Source organism: Streptopelia decaocto, assembly GCF_964273445.1.
Source record: "Streptopelia decaocto genome assembly, chromosome: 9".
NCBI lineage: Eukaryota > Metazoa > Chordata > Aves > Columbiformes > Columbidae > Streptopelia > Streptopelia decaocto.
This window is the reverse complement of record NC_138664.1, coordinates 4,783,507-4,796,318: the sequence shown is the minus strand read 5'-3', so window position 1 is coordinate 4,796,318 and position 12,812 is coordinate 4,783,507. Positions and strand designations below refer to the sequence as shown.

General features: G+C 40.0%; 1 protein-coding gene across 6 annotated transcripts in view; it reads left to right on the top strand.

The window, feature by feature from the left end:
* The window catches only part of ZFAND6 (zinc finger AN1-type containing 6), a 37,368-nt gene that overhangs the window by 21,205 nt on the left and 3,351 nt on the right, over positions 1 to 12,812 (top strand). For all 6 annotated transcript variants that reach the window (XM_082061326.1, XM_082061327.1, XM_082061328.1 and 3 more), the window contains 3 exons: positions 3,995 to 4,164; positions 5,370 to 5,481; positions 7,603 to 7,703. In XM_082061326.1, the coding sequence (XP_081917452.1) occupies positions 4,014 to 4,164; positions 5,370 to 5,481; positions 7,603 to 7,703 (364 nt within the window). In that variant the 5' untranslated portion in view covers positions 3,995 to 4,013. The remainder of the gene's footprint in view (positions 1 to 3,994; positions 4,165 to 5,369; positions 5,482 to 7,602; positions 7,704 to 12,812) is intronic.

Sequence of the window (12,812 nt, the reverse complement as noted above, 5' to 3'; positions counted from 1 at the left end):
GGGAACTGGCGGAGCCTGGAGGTTTTCCCAGCGGTTTTCCAAGCTCCATATTTGTTTGTGACACCTCAAACCGAGCAGGACATACACGTAGCCATGTTGATCCCAAGAGCTTGCTGTCATTTCAGCTATGAAGTTGCTTTAAGTTTTGTACTGAAGCCAAGCTGGGAGACTGGTTTGGAGCTATGCATGGGGTATGCACTTGCGATATATTTTATAGTAGGCTTGATGCTCTGCAAGGGCTAGTTGCCCCTAAAAAGGGTCGTCCTATTTTTAGCCTTGTCACTTCCTTTGCACTGGATGTCAGTTCTCTATAGCTGATCTCTTTCAGATCAGCAATCTCTCCAGTCCACCAGAATAAGTATTCCTGTTTTTTCAATCAGATGGATGAGCTGACACGACTGGAGGACGGGGTGGGGGTGCGCAGCAGGGGCTGCCAGAGACCCACTCGTTTCCAAGGGTGCAGTTTCAGTGACAGCCCACCATTCCTGGCGTGTGTGATGCTATATGTCTTCCTGCATGAGGAGTCATGGACAGCTTTGAAATTAAAAAAACAGCTGAAGCTGAGCCAAAAACTGGGGTGAGAGGTCTTCTCTCCCCCAAAAATATCTGTTCAGTGATCTCCTGCTGTTCACATTTGCTGAGATGAGGATAGAGTGGGGCTGCTCCCTGTGTGGCTGTTTGACTCTTACCAAGCCCTGGTGGTGGGGAAGAGAAGTCCATGAGGCACAGTGCTGTGTCATCTTGGCCTTCACCCTTGTGCAGGGTGGACATGGACAGGAGAGCTGAGGCTGAAGGACAGTGGCAGGAACTACCAGTACCTGGATCTCTATTCCCTTACGTTTTCAATGCCTGTTTTTGGCTAGTGACTCTCCTAATGCTCCAAGCCTGCTCTGCTGCTGTAACAAGTGGTTCCACACATTTTCAGCTAGACCTTTTCATGCACAAACATCACACATGATAAACCCAAGCTCAGAAACTAGTCTTGTGTTAAAATTAACTGGGAAAAAATGGAGTGCTTGGCTTTCTGAGGTGTCTTCCTCAGTTCATTTTGGTGCATGGGAGAGGGAGGGAGCAGCATGGGAGAGGGATTGAGAAACTGAGGAGCAAGAGCTTATTATACTGCTTTGGCATTCTGTGGCTTTAGGGTTTGGATAGATCAGCTCAACCATCTTAGCTAGGAGCTTACAGGCTGCTAGAAGAGGTGGTCCCTTGTGCGTTGTCCCTCCTGGTCACATGTCATCAGTTCCAGAGATTTTCTTCTGTGTGTGGCACCTTTTTTGCCTTCTTTTTGAACTGGTTTTGCTCACTGAACTGTCAGAAAACTTTTTATGGTGGTGATAGCCTTTTTTTTTCCCTGATGGATCAGGGAACCAATTGGGACAGTGAGGGTCCAGCTGAGTGCTGGAGCTGGTGTGGGCACCCAGCTGTTGTATTAGTTCAGCTTCTTTCTCATTTGACTTCATCACATTGCGTCAGTTTGATCTTATCTCTTCTCCATTTTATTCCCCAACTATTAGCAACCAATGAAGGATCTTGTGCTTCCTGTGGCTTTTATTCAGTGTGTTCAGGAGAATCCCTGGCACTTCCCGTTGGAGATTTAAGTGTTCTGGAGCCTCATGCCAGTGGCTTGTGCTTTGGCTGGTGCCAGGATCCGCTGGTTAATGAACTTGCGAACTGGCTTAGCTGGAACTCAGGCCAGCTTTTCTTGTTTTTCTTCTGGGCATCTTTGTGCACCTTTCACAATTTGTTTATTGAATTGGAGCAGACTCTTTTTTTTATGTCCATGTTAGAGATTGTTATGCTGTGATTGCATTAGCACCCGGTCCCTTCAGCAACAGTTGTGTTGGGGAATGAGAAAATTAGGCATAACTGGTGCTGTTATTGAGTTTCTGTGTGATGTTTGAAGCTAAAACTATTAAACAGAAAGGCAATCATGGTAAATTTTGAAAGTTAATGTGGTAGGGTTCATTTAATATGCTGCTGTCTAAAATTAAAAGGATTAATACTTGTATTGTGACATTGAATCTCTATTAGCCCTTGAAATAATCTGTCCAAAGTGGGGTTTTTTTAATTAGTCTTTCAATCTTAAACATTCTATGCCAAGAGTGACTTGTGTAAGGTTTCAGCTTTAAATTGGTTTGACTTACCAAAGCACAGACAACTCGTGTTCTTTTACAGTCTCCTGAAATGGTTTCACTGAAGGTTGGGCCCAGCCTAAGAACTGAATTCCCACATGCAGAACTTGCAGTTTCATTGGGAAGGGCTGTCTAGAGAAAGGCAGGAATGAAAGTGCTCTTTCAGCTACAAGTACAATACTTCAGCAAAATCAAATTTAGCTGTTGTTTGAGGTCAATGGGGGCTTTGTATGTCGAAAGCAAATGCATCTATATTGGGGTGGGGGAGTACAGTCAAACAGCTGAAATAAGTTTAATTGCAGGTTGAAGCTGAACAAGATACTATCAGATTTTTAATCTTATTGCCTGTACATCTTTCTTGTCTTTTATCTTGACTACTATCTCACCCTTAGAATACAGTGTCTTATTGCTGTGAACAGGAGACTTAGCACCAACACAGAAATGACAGCTTTGTAACCCAGAGGTTTGCTTTTGAGGTATCAATTTCATATGTGTTGGGGAAATAAAACCAAAATGCAGTGGGAGTGGGTGTGAGAGGGGAGGACCATATTTATTAAAAACCAAATAATTGGAAACTTGTTTGTATTTGGCTTCAAACACACCTTACGTAAAAGGAAATCTCTTTACCCTGGTGTACTTGTTACTGTGGTTTAATCTAGTTTTGTAACTTGGCAATTGGTGAAGTATTCACACATCTTGAAACCCATTCCCCTCTGCATTTTCTTTTCCTTGCTTTTGAAATATATACTGGTGTTACTTTCATTATTATTTTATTTTTTGCAATATTGCTTGTCTTTGGTTTGACTTGCAAAAGTTAAAGTAATCCATGCTTCAGCCTGATTTCTAATCAGGAAGTATAACATGGTACATCTAAGTTGATCTCAAACTAAATAATTGATATCTTGAGGTACTCAGTTTCTTGATGAGAAGCTTTTTTCTTTCAAAACCGATACAAAAAAGGGCAAGAATATGTTTATGGGTGGGGCAAAAAATGGAAAATTAGTTTTATCTCACTGAGTAATAGATGTTAACTGATGTACAGGTTAGAGCATTTGAGAATAGTTAGGAGGCTCAGAACACCATTGAAAATCATCATTTGCTATAATTTTCGTGTATTAAGAAGGTTTACAGATCTTTTCAAGTCAGGGACGACAAATACAAACTGTACAGTGTTTATGAAAACTAAATCTAAGGATATTACATGAATTGGCTTGGTATTTCTCTTCTCACTTCTAGTATATTTGCACACAAAATTGATATATAGGAGGTATGCATACCTAGTCTAATACTTTTGACTGAAAGGGGTTTTATTTTTGCATGTGAAAAATGATACTGCGGATTTTGTGGTGAGCAGTTGTGTTGTCCTTCACTAATGACGCAGTGACTTAATTGTAACTTGCGAATCCATGTGACTGTTAATTACAATTATTATGCAGCAAGTAAGCATGTTACCATACGTGTCTTTCATTTTATAATTCTCATTCACAGTATCAGGTGTTCAGGTTTCACGGGGAGTTCAGTGTAGGTGTCCCCCTCCCCTGCCTCTCTGTAACTTACTGCTGGCAGCAGTGATACTTTCAATATTTTCTATCATGACTTTTCTTTGTGGGCTGTTTATTGACCATAGAGTGGTGGTGCTGGAAGGGTCTGCATGTATGCAAAGCATACATATGGCTGTATTTGTATTATTGGACAGACTTTATAGATTTTTTTAGGAAAGGGCATTGAGTTACCCACAAGGCGTCTTTCCTAGAAGATCTTTTTGCTGAGCTATGGGAAACTCCAGATTTTTGAATGTCAACTGTAAAATAAGAGTTTTCTCAGGTCTCTAAACACTGGGTTGTATATATCAATTTCAGGTTTATAGAAGAAGGGAAAATGGCTCAAGAAACTAACCGTAGCCAAGTGCCTATGCTGTGTTCCACTGGTTGCGGATTTTATGGGAACCCTCGTACAAACGGCATGTGTTCAGTGTGCTACAAAGAACATCTTCAAAGGCAGAACAGTAATGGTAGAATTAGCCCTCCTGGTAAGTAACGCCAACATAATTCTGTTTGAACAGCTCAAAATGACACAGCAGACAGCAGCTTCTTGATCATGTCCAAATAATAAAAGTATAGAAGCATTAGTGCAAACCATTTTATAAGAGTATCTTACCTTGTGGAATGAACTCAGATAAAACACTTGTAATATAATTGTGCTGTGATTAATCTCCTCAGAAGCAGACTCTTGCAAACCCGTTTTTATATTAATCTGAGCGTTTCCAATTGGAAGATAGAAAAATGCATAAAAAAATAGCATACCAACATATTTTTCCTGAAATTACTGACAGTAGAGATAACATTTAGCTTGGGGAATGCTTGTGAAAAGCATTTAAAATAAAGGTATTTAATTTCTGCAGCCTGATGCTGAAGGATTAACCTGTAGACACTTTATAGGAATAGTTTCGTCTAACTCCCTTTTTGGCCCAGTGCTCCATGTATTGTGGTCTTTCCTACAAAGCACATTTCCCATTGAAATAAAAGCTGTCTTCCTACATTCACTCTCTAGAAATAAAGCTAGAGGGGTCTTCCCACTTTAAATTAATGGTAGTGCCTCCAGAAGAAGGATCCGTTCTCTGCTCTGTTCACCCCAGTATGTTCAACTTCAGCATGTTCTGCTGGGGGATGGAGGGCTAGGGAATGCTTCCCTGGAGCTCTGAAAATCTCTTCTGGATCCTGACTGCAAGGAATCTCATGGGGCACTTTGGCAAACTTTCCTCCTTGGCTTTAATGTGAACTTGACTTTAAAAACTGAAGTGGCAACTTCTGTTGAAATCCGGGGTCCTGGGTTCTACAACTTCAACATGGATCTTCTGTTGGCGTTGGAATGCTACACTGCTGCTTCTCACAGATCCATCTTAGTTTCTTGAACAAAAATCAAACTTGTGTCAGGGTACTATGGTTTATGCTGAGGAAGATGTTTGTAGATGCTTTAATTAGCAGAAAATAGTAACTATTTTAAAGTACCAGCTTCACATTTTATACTCTGTAACTTCTGGGGGTCTGAGGCTGGAAGGTGATCAAAATATGGCCAAACAATATGACTTTTTTTGTAGAATTGTTTCATTATGATATAGGCTGACATTCAGTTACTTTCCTGGCTGGTGTCATGAGAGTCGAAAAAAAAGACTGTATAACACTAGTAATCCCAGGAAGCAGTATAACACATTTCACGTTGGTGTCTTCCTTCCAGAAACTTCTGTCAGTAGTATAACCGAGTCCTTACCGGTTCAGTGCACAGAAAGCAGCACCCAGGAAACTCAGTCAGGTTTAGATTCTACATCGACTCCGTCTATGCAGCCGAGGTAAGCTGTTTCTGCCTCTTATTCTGTGTTTTTACATAAAAATCTGTATCGAGGTGAGTAGTGAGTTGTATTGATGCTGCATAATTGAACGCTAGGACCTGGATTAGGAGAACATGTAAGATTTAATTGCTAACTTGAAAACGTGGGATCTCCCAGTAAATAGTAGCGGGTCTTTTAGCTATGTCTTGCATTCAAATGCAGATTAATCTTTAGAATTTAGCCTCCAATAGGAGCATTGCCCTCTTCATGCTGTTCTACAGAGGTTTGCCTGGCTGGTCTTCTGACTCCACAATCTGCAGTTGTTTGTACACTTACCAAAGGAGAGCTCTTTCCATCTTAGAGGATTTTGTAAAATGGCAGAAATGTATTGTAGTATCTTAACAAACTGGTTGCTTTGTGAAAAGTGGAGCCTTCTAGAACAGGGGAAAGATATCTGGATCTTAGTACAAGTTGTGCTACTGAACTGATTTCTTATTAAACAAGTAATTTCCAACTGGATTATTCAAGGAGACATAATGTCCTCTTGTTAATCACTCAAACTTACTAAGTGCTCTCCATTTGTAAAAGCGAAATATTTGTTTATATTTAGTGGCCGTGTTTCAATTTAGAATGATACAACCAACAGCAACTTAAGTGCTTTGGAAATTTTTTGAGTGAAAAATGTCAGTGTGTTATACTGTGGAAGCCAACTTGCAGTAATATTCATGCAGGCTTTCCTTTAAAAAGCTGATTGTAGTAAAACACAGGCTGAGCATGATTTCTTAAAGTTATTGTTGGCTGATTCTGTTCAGACTCTGTTTTCTGCCCCTTGGCTTTTTATAGGAGGTGTCATCTCATGCTTGGATCCTGCATATGAACTGAGCACTAGGTGCCATGCTTGATGCTATATTTGTTCTTTCCATTCTGGGACTTCTAATTGGGGCAGAAAATAGAATCTTACTCTGATAAAACTCTTCTGGTATATGGGCGAGAGGGGGTCAGAATTTATCCAGGTCAATACACAAAGGTGAAGCAATTACAGTGCCTTGGGTTTGTTTTTTTTTTTTTCTCACAAAACCTTCATAATCCCATGAAAGAGGAGAAAAAAGTATCTGTTTGATCACTAGCTTGATTAGTGGTTACAGGAGAAATGAGTGGTTGGTTGCTTTTAGACTTGCACTTCAAAAAATCAGTGTGACTTGTTCTTTTTTCCAAAATAAAAGCAAGGATTCAACTTCAGTCTCTGTTAATAACTCAGAGTTATGATATGTCCACAAAATTGACAATGCCCTTTTGTTGGTGAGAAAACCTGCAGTTCAAGGCCTACATGCAATCCTTGGCAATTAAAATTATGGCTCCAGCGCCCTGGTTGTGTCACGAACTACTGGTAGGGCTTTGGTAAATGGGCTGCTGGATAATCCAGTTTCTTGGATTCAGAGCAGATCCCTATGTGGAAAGGGAGAAATTGGGCAAATGGGGTAGAGCCACCACTGGACTGGGACTTGAGCTCTGTCTTGTTCCATAGTGGAGCTGCTGGAGGGGCCGTTTGGCTGCAGGTGGCTGGTGCTGAATCTCCCATCACTGGCCTGGGTGTTCTCCTGTGAGTTTTAAGCCATTATGTGATTTTCAGCAGTATTGCTGACAGGCTTGGGAAGTCTGGGCAGCACCACTTTACACTGTAAAAATCAAAGGAGTTCTATGTACAGCTGCAGATGCTTTATTACTGGAAACACTGACACGCTGCAATTTTCTTGTTCATATCCCTAAAACACCAAAAGTAGCTCCTCTACAATTATGTTGCTGACTTATGTTACAAAAATCCATGCATATTGAATGTTGCATTGTTGCTTCTGTGTGGAAGGATGGTATGCCAAAATATCCCAAAATATTTTTTCCCATTTTATAGTTAAACTGGTTTATTGCACTTAATATGAATGCAAAAATGTTTAGTTTTCATCACTTCAGATTGTCCGGTATTCTTAGACACTGTGGTGTTTTTAAATGGTTACAGAAGCAACTTCAGAGTGAAGAGTTTTGTCGTGTTCTTTCCTCAAGACTTACTCTAATGTATTTCTTTCAGGAATGCTCTATAGAACATGGACGTGCCTCATAAAAATCATAACTGTTTTTTTTGCCCCCCAGTCCTGTTTCAAGTCAGTCACTTTTAACAGAGTCTGTAGCATCATCCCAACCGGATAGTTCAGCTGTGGACAAAACAGTTCCTGAGACAGAAGACTTGCAAGGTTGGTGACTAGTTTTCAGAGGTAGAACTTAGGAATAATGTTTTAAAAACTGTTCTTAATATACTCCTGTTCAAGAGATGGCTTATTCTCAAACCCCAAAATTCTAAGGCAAACTAAGGATAAACTTTTCTTAAAAGGCAAGTCTTAAACTTCTTTTGTGTTTAACTAGCAATTTCACTATCTGCTCTAGTAAGTGCTTTAATTTGCTTTAGAAATGCGAATTGTAAATCCATCTACTGTTCTGTCTTTATGCCACAGCTAATACACGTAAGTAGAGTTTTGAGTATCTGCTCCTTCTCAGAGTAATCATTTGCAGCAAATATCGCAGAAGTTTACAAGCATATTTGTGATAGAGGGTATTATGACACAGCTATTATAAGAGCAGTGTTAGTATCTTGTATAAACATAAAACACCTATAAAAGAACCTCCCCCCTATGAAGTGTAGTGGTGTAATATTTTGACCCACTGAAATTCACTTGATCAAATATAAAAATACTAAACCACAAACTCTGATTTATTGAAGGAAAATGTCTGAGTGGATGAGTTTTAACTATATTGACCTAAAATCATTATTGTGGTACAATGTAAAGGTCTTTATTTTTTTTCTTTTTATGTGCAGGCTTGCAGAGCTTAGAACTAAGGAGTGTTTAATAGTATTTCATAGGAAAATGAAAAAATGCAAGATAGTATACTAAATTTGCTCAGACTTGTAATCCATAGACATTATAAAAGGTATTTAAAGGTAAGTCAGTAAGCTGCCTTCTGCTGACACAGCTCAGGCTTTAGTGGGTAGAGTTAGGTTTCTGTAGACTAGTCTAAACAGAGGAGTCTGAGTTTTCCGCAGATACAACATGTAATTCCACTTAAAGGTGCTAAATATAAGTTTTCATACTTTTCTAAACCTGATACTTTTCTAAACCTGAGCCTTTTTGTCGGGTGGAATTGAAGTCTCTCTATTCAGCTCCTGCGCTGAGGCCACCTCCTCGGTCACATAAACAGTAGCTGAAAAACCTTGGAAAAGATTTTAATGCTAATGCCGTTTTGTGCTAGCCTTTGAGATGTCAGTTATTAGAAACAAGATATGTTCTAAGCACGTTCTAATACCCACTATGTAGTTTGTTTTTTGGAGCTGAGAGCTCTTGTTGCCTCAGTTTTGACAATGCACACGAGCCTTGCTCTTAATACCCATCAAGGATGTCTGGCCTTACCCAGCTTGGGAGAAGACCAAGTGCTGAAAAGGCTTATGCTGCTTAAATTCTGTATATTTGCACAGCAGAGGTAGGTTTTCAAGCGACATTTTGAGTTGATACACATCTGATTAATAGACATATGGCTTTACTTTTGTCCCTGTTTTGCAGTATAGGGCACGAGGGACATGCTGCGTGGCAGCTGTAAGGGCCCCAGTGTAGGTACGTCCCCTTCTGGGGGCTGTGGGAGTAAACAGCTCAGTCAGGCACAGCAACATTATTGCACTGCAGGTTTACACTGTTATGGATGTGGCATATGTCAGAGAACATAAAGGCAACTTCTGTAAGCTGATCTTCCTACTACCTTTGTTTTTTTCCTTCCTGTTAGTCTCATGATTCTTCATTTTCCATCCAGGGCCTGAATTGGTCTCTGTTTATATGTGTGTCTTATTTACGTGGCTTAACTGTAAATTGAAGCTGTTTGCAACATCCACTGTCTTTTCACTGGGAGCCAGGGAAAGGGGGAGAGCTTTATTTTAACATAATCTTATACTGTGAGGTGACTTGGGCACGTGAAAAGACTTTTCCCAGCAAGTTTTCAGAGGAATGTCTCTCTTCTTAGCTGTTTGGATAGAGTTGTGCTCCTTCTAATTCTTTACCTCTACAGCTAATTCTCCCTACGAGAAGATAAAATAGGTTTCTCAGCTAGAAGCTTTGATTTCAGGGGCGTATTTGCATTTTACCGTATGTGTTTCAAGGATCAACCTATATTAGGTGTTTAAAGTACTGAGCTGTGTCCGTTTCTTTGTACCACGCTGATTCTAAACTAAGAACACCACCACCATGTAATTGCAGTTCTAAATTACAATCCCTATTTATAACTCACTGTGGCAGGGTCAGCCTCATTTTCTGAAGAGTAGCTTCTGTGCTATCCCTTAACTGAAAATCATAGGAAATTTGGCGTTTCCAATTTTAAAATATTTAAAATACTTTGAAAGTGTAAGTTTGTAAAGAAAGCAGCATATAATAGATGTTAAGTGGATTTCATTGAATTGTTGTTACTCTTGTGCATCCCAAAGTTGTGGGGTTTTTTTGTCATATCATTCAAATTTTGAATTTTAGGCTGCTGACAAGAATGTCATAGAAATGTGTGAATCAAAGTTTAGTATTGTCTGGCTTTGTAGCATTAAAAAAGAAATCATAGTACTGTGGGAGTTGGTCCCAGACTGAAGAACTTATAATGCTACTTGTGTCAGTGTAGAAGAGGAAAAAAAGAAATGGCCTGATTTGATAATTTGCTCAGTGTTTAGTCTGATAAAAATCTTGCTGCTTTGGAATGTCTGTTCTGGAGCAAATAGCTTTATGCTGTTTGTATAGTAAAGTGGTCTGTTGTAGTTGAGGTGCCCTTAACTTGCTGTTTAACAAAGTCTACTTGGCTACAATAACAATGAATGAAAGAATGTGAGAATAGTTAGGATTTCTTAGATTACTATTATTATTTTTTCAAGCAGACAGATACATGGGACTTGAGGTGTGTGCACACAGTTCTTGCTGTTTGCAGACAAGCTAGAACTACAAAGGGATAAAAATCCCAAAGAGCAGTTCGGATTTGTCTTCATTGGATTTATGCATTGCAAAAGAAATAGAGGAAAACTATAGAATATATGAATCTAGATTTTACATTTATGTGATTGTGTCATAATGCTTATAGGTACTGAACACTTCCAAGAGCCCAGAAACTAGGTAGATGCTATTATTTTTAAGTTTAGCGCTCTTAAAAGTCACAAACATGTCATTAACGATGACCTAAAATGAAATGCATTAGGGTACAATCCAGCTCTTGTAGCAGCTTTCTTCTGAACACCTCTCCAGCCCATTTTAGTTTTCCTCGTGGGCTGATGTACCTTTCGCTCAACGTGACAGCCCTGTTGGGTTTAGCTGGTACAGAGTCCATATTTGTCTGCTTGAGGATTAACAGGGCTGCCTCCCAGCAAGCCTGCAAGCAGGTGAAGAGGCATTTCACTTCTCTAGGATTAATGAGTTTAAAAGCATCCAGGTTAGGATTCATGCTTTATATTTCAGGGAAGTTTTTAAAGGTAAATGAAACTGGTCATGGAAGGCAGGAGTATTCTACCATATACATTATGGAGCTCTTACAACTCAAGAACATAGGGGCTAAAAGTATAAATTGTATTGACAGATGAGTTTTTAGCCTCTTTGAAAACTTCACAGAACTGAAACAGCCACTCTGATTTTCCTACTCATTGCTAAATTAGAGGGGTCCATATATTAGTATTGCAAAATGCAATCAGTTGTGTAATACGGTGTGGTTAGTATTTTGAAAAATCAAAATACTAAACAAAGATTTAGCTAGCTAAAAGGTGCATGGCTGTCCTTCTCAGTGAAGTCACCTGGTTTTGCACTCATATAGGATTTTTGTAAGCTAGAACAGTTTAAAAATCAGTCATTGCTGATGTAGTGTAAAAAAATCGATATTAAAACTGTTAAGTTGCTATGGAATTTTACATGGAGATAACCTGGACCTAAGGTGGAGGCTGCTGAGCTAATGGCATCAACTTCAGTGGACCTTATCAGGGCCAGCTCAGAGACAGAACTGGAAATCGATGAATACTTCAGTTTTTTGTGATGGTGCCAGGGCCTCAGAGGTAGAGAATGATTCTGATACAAGCACAGAAAATGATGCAGGATATTCTGATTCACTGGATGAATGCTCCAAGGAGAGACAAAACATTCACAAGAAAGATGTAAAACTAAGTTCTGTAGGTAAGTGTAGTTTTATGTTACTTTTTAAAAATTTGCCTCTTCCTAACACCAAAACAGTGGGTGTTGTTCTTCCTAGGTCTGGTCAGACACACTTGAGAGGTAAATGTAAATACTCTTCCTGTGGGGATGAGGAACCTCTTTCTTTGAGAAGCTCTGCCTGGTAATACAGGGATGATAAACATACAGCTTTGAGAGCGGGGAGAGCCTTGCAGCAAACGTTCTGCCTCATCCTTGCAGGGATGCAGGGTCAGGCTGTGCTGCATCTCACAGGCGCTGTTTTCAGGGTCAGCCAGAGGATGCAGAAGTTGAAGCAGGGTTGGCACAAACAAAGCAGTAGCAAAAGCTTCTGCCTTCAGTAGGAAATCCAGGCTCTGCTTGTTTTGATCAGCTAAGAACATGCTCTGTAGAACAGGGAACTTCCAGCAGCCAACCTGACTTGTCAGCTGCAGAAAAATGAGTGTGTGTTCATGCTGTAGTCTTCCTTGGTTAGTTGGCAGCTTGTACTGGTGCTGCCGGTGCTTCTGTTGTCCAGTGAAAGGCAGAGCTGGGCTGGGGAAAGGGGGGGAGTTGGTTCAAGCAAAGCAGGCAGCAGCATCCAGAGCCCAGACAAAGTACAGGAGCCAGGAGGGGCTGCGATGTGTTTCCTCTGAGCTCCAAGCTGCTATCACATTTTACCTGCGTTTTTTTTCTGTTGCATTCAGCACAGATAGCGCTTAGAGCACTAAACATGGGCACCTTGTCATCTAAAGGTGACTTAGTAGTTGGGATATTCATGATTATCAGAGAGGATTTTGAGTCAAACCTCTGGCTTCTATGGAAAAGCAAATTGAGATAAAAAACTTAGTTACTACAGTAGATATAAAGTAACTTGTGGCAGCAGTAGAAGAATCTTCCCACTCAGTTCTACAGTGAACAGCAGCCCTTCAACATTTTAAACCTAATTGATGTGAGAGCCATACACACAAAGAAAATCTAAGTATGTATGTGTTAGAGAGCCTTGTTATGCAGGGAACAGTGCCAGTTTTTCCTAAATTTAGCTAACAGTTACAGCGGCTTTTAGTAAATTTGTATTGAGGTAACTGGATTTTGGTACAACAGGAAATGCAAACTTGAGAGTGTTGGCTGCTGAACACTAAT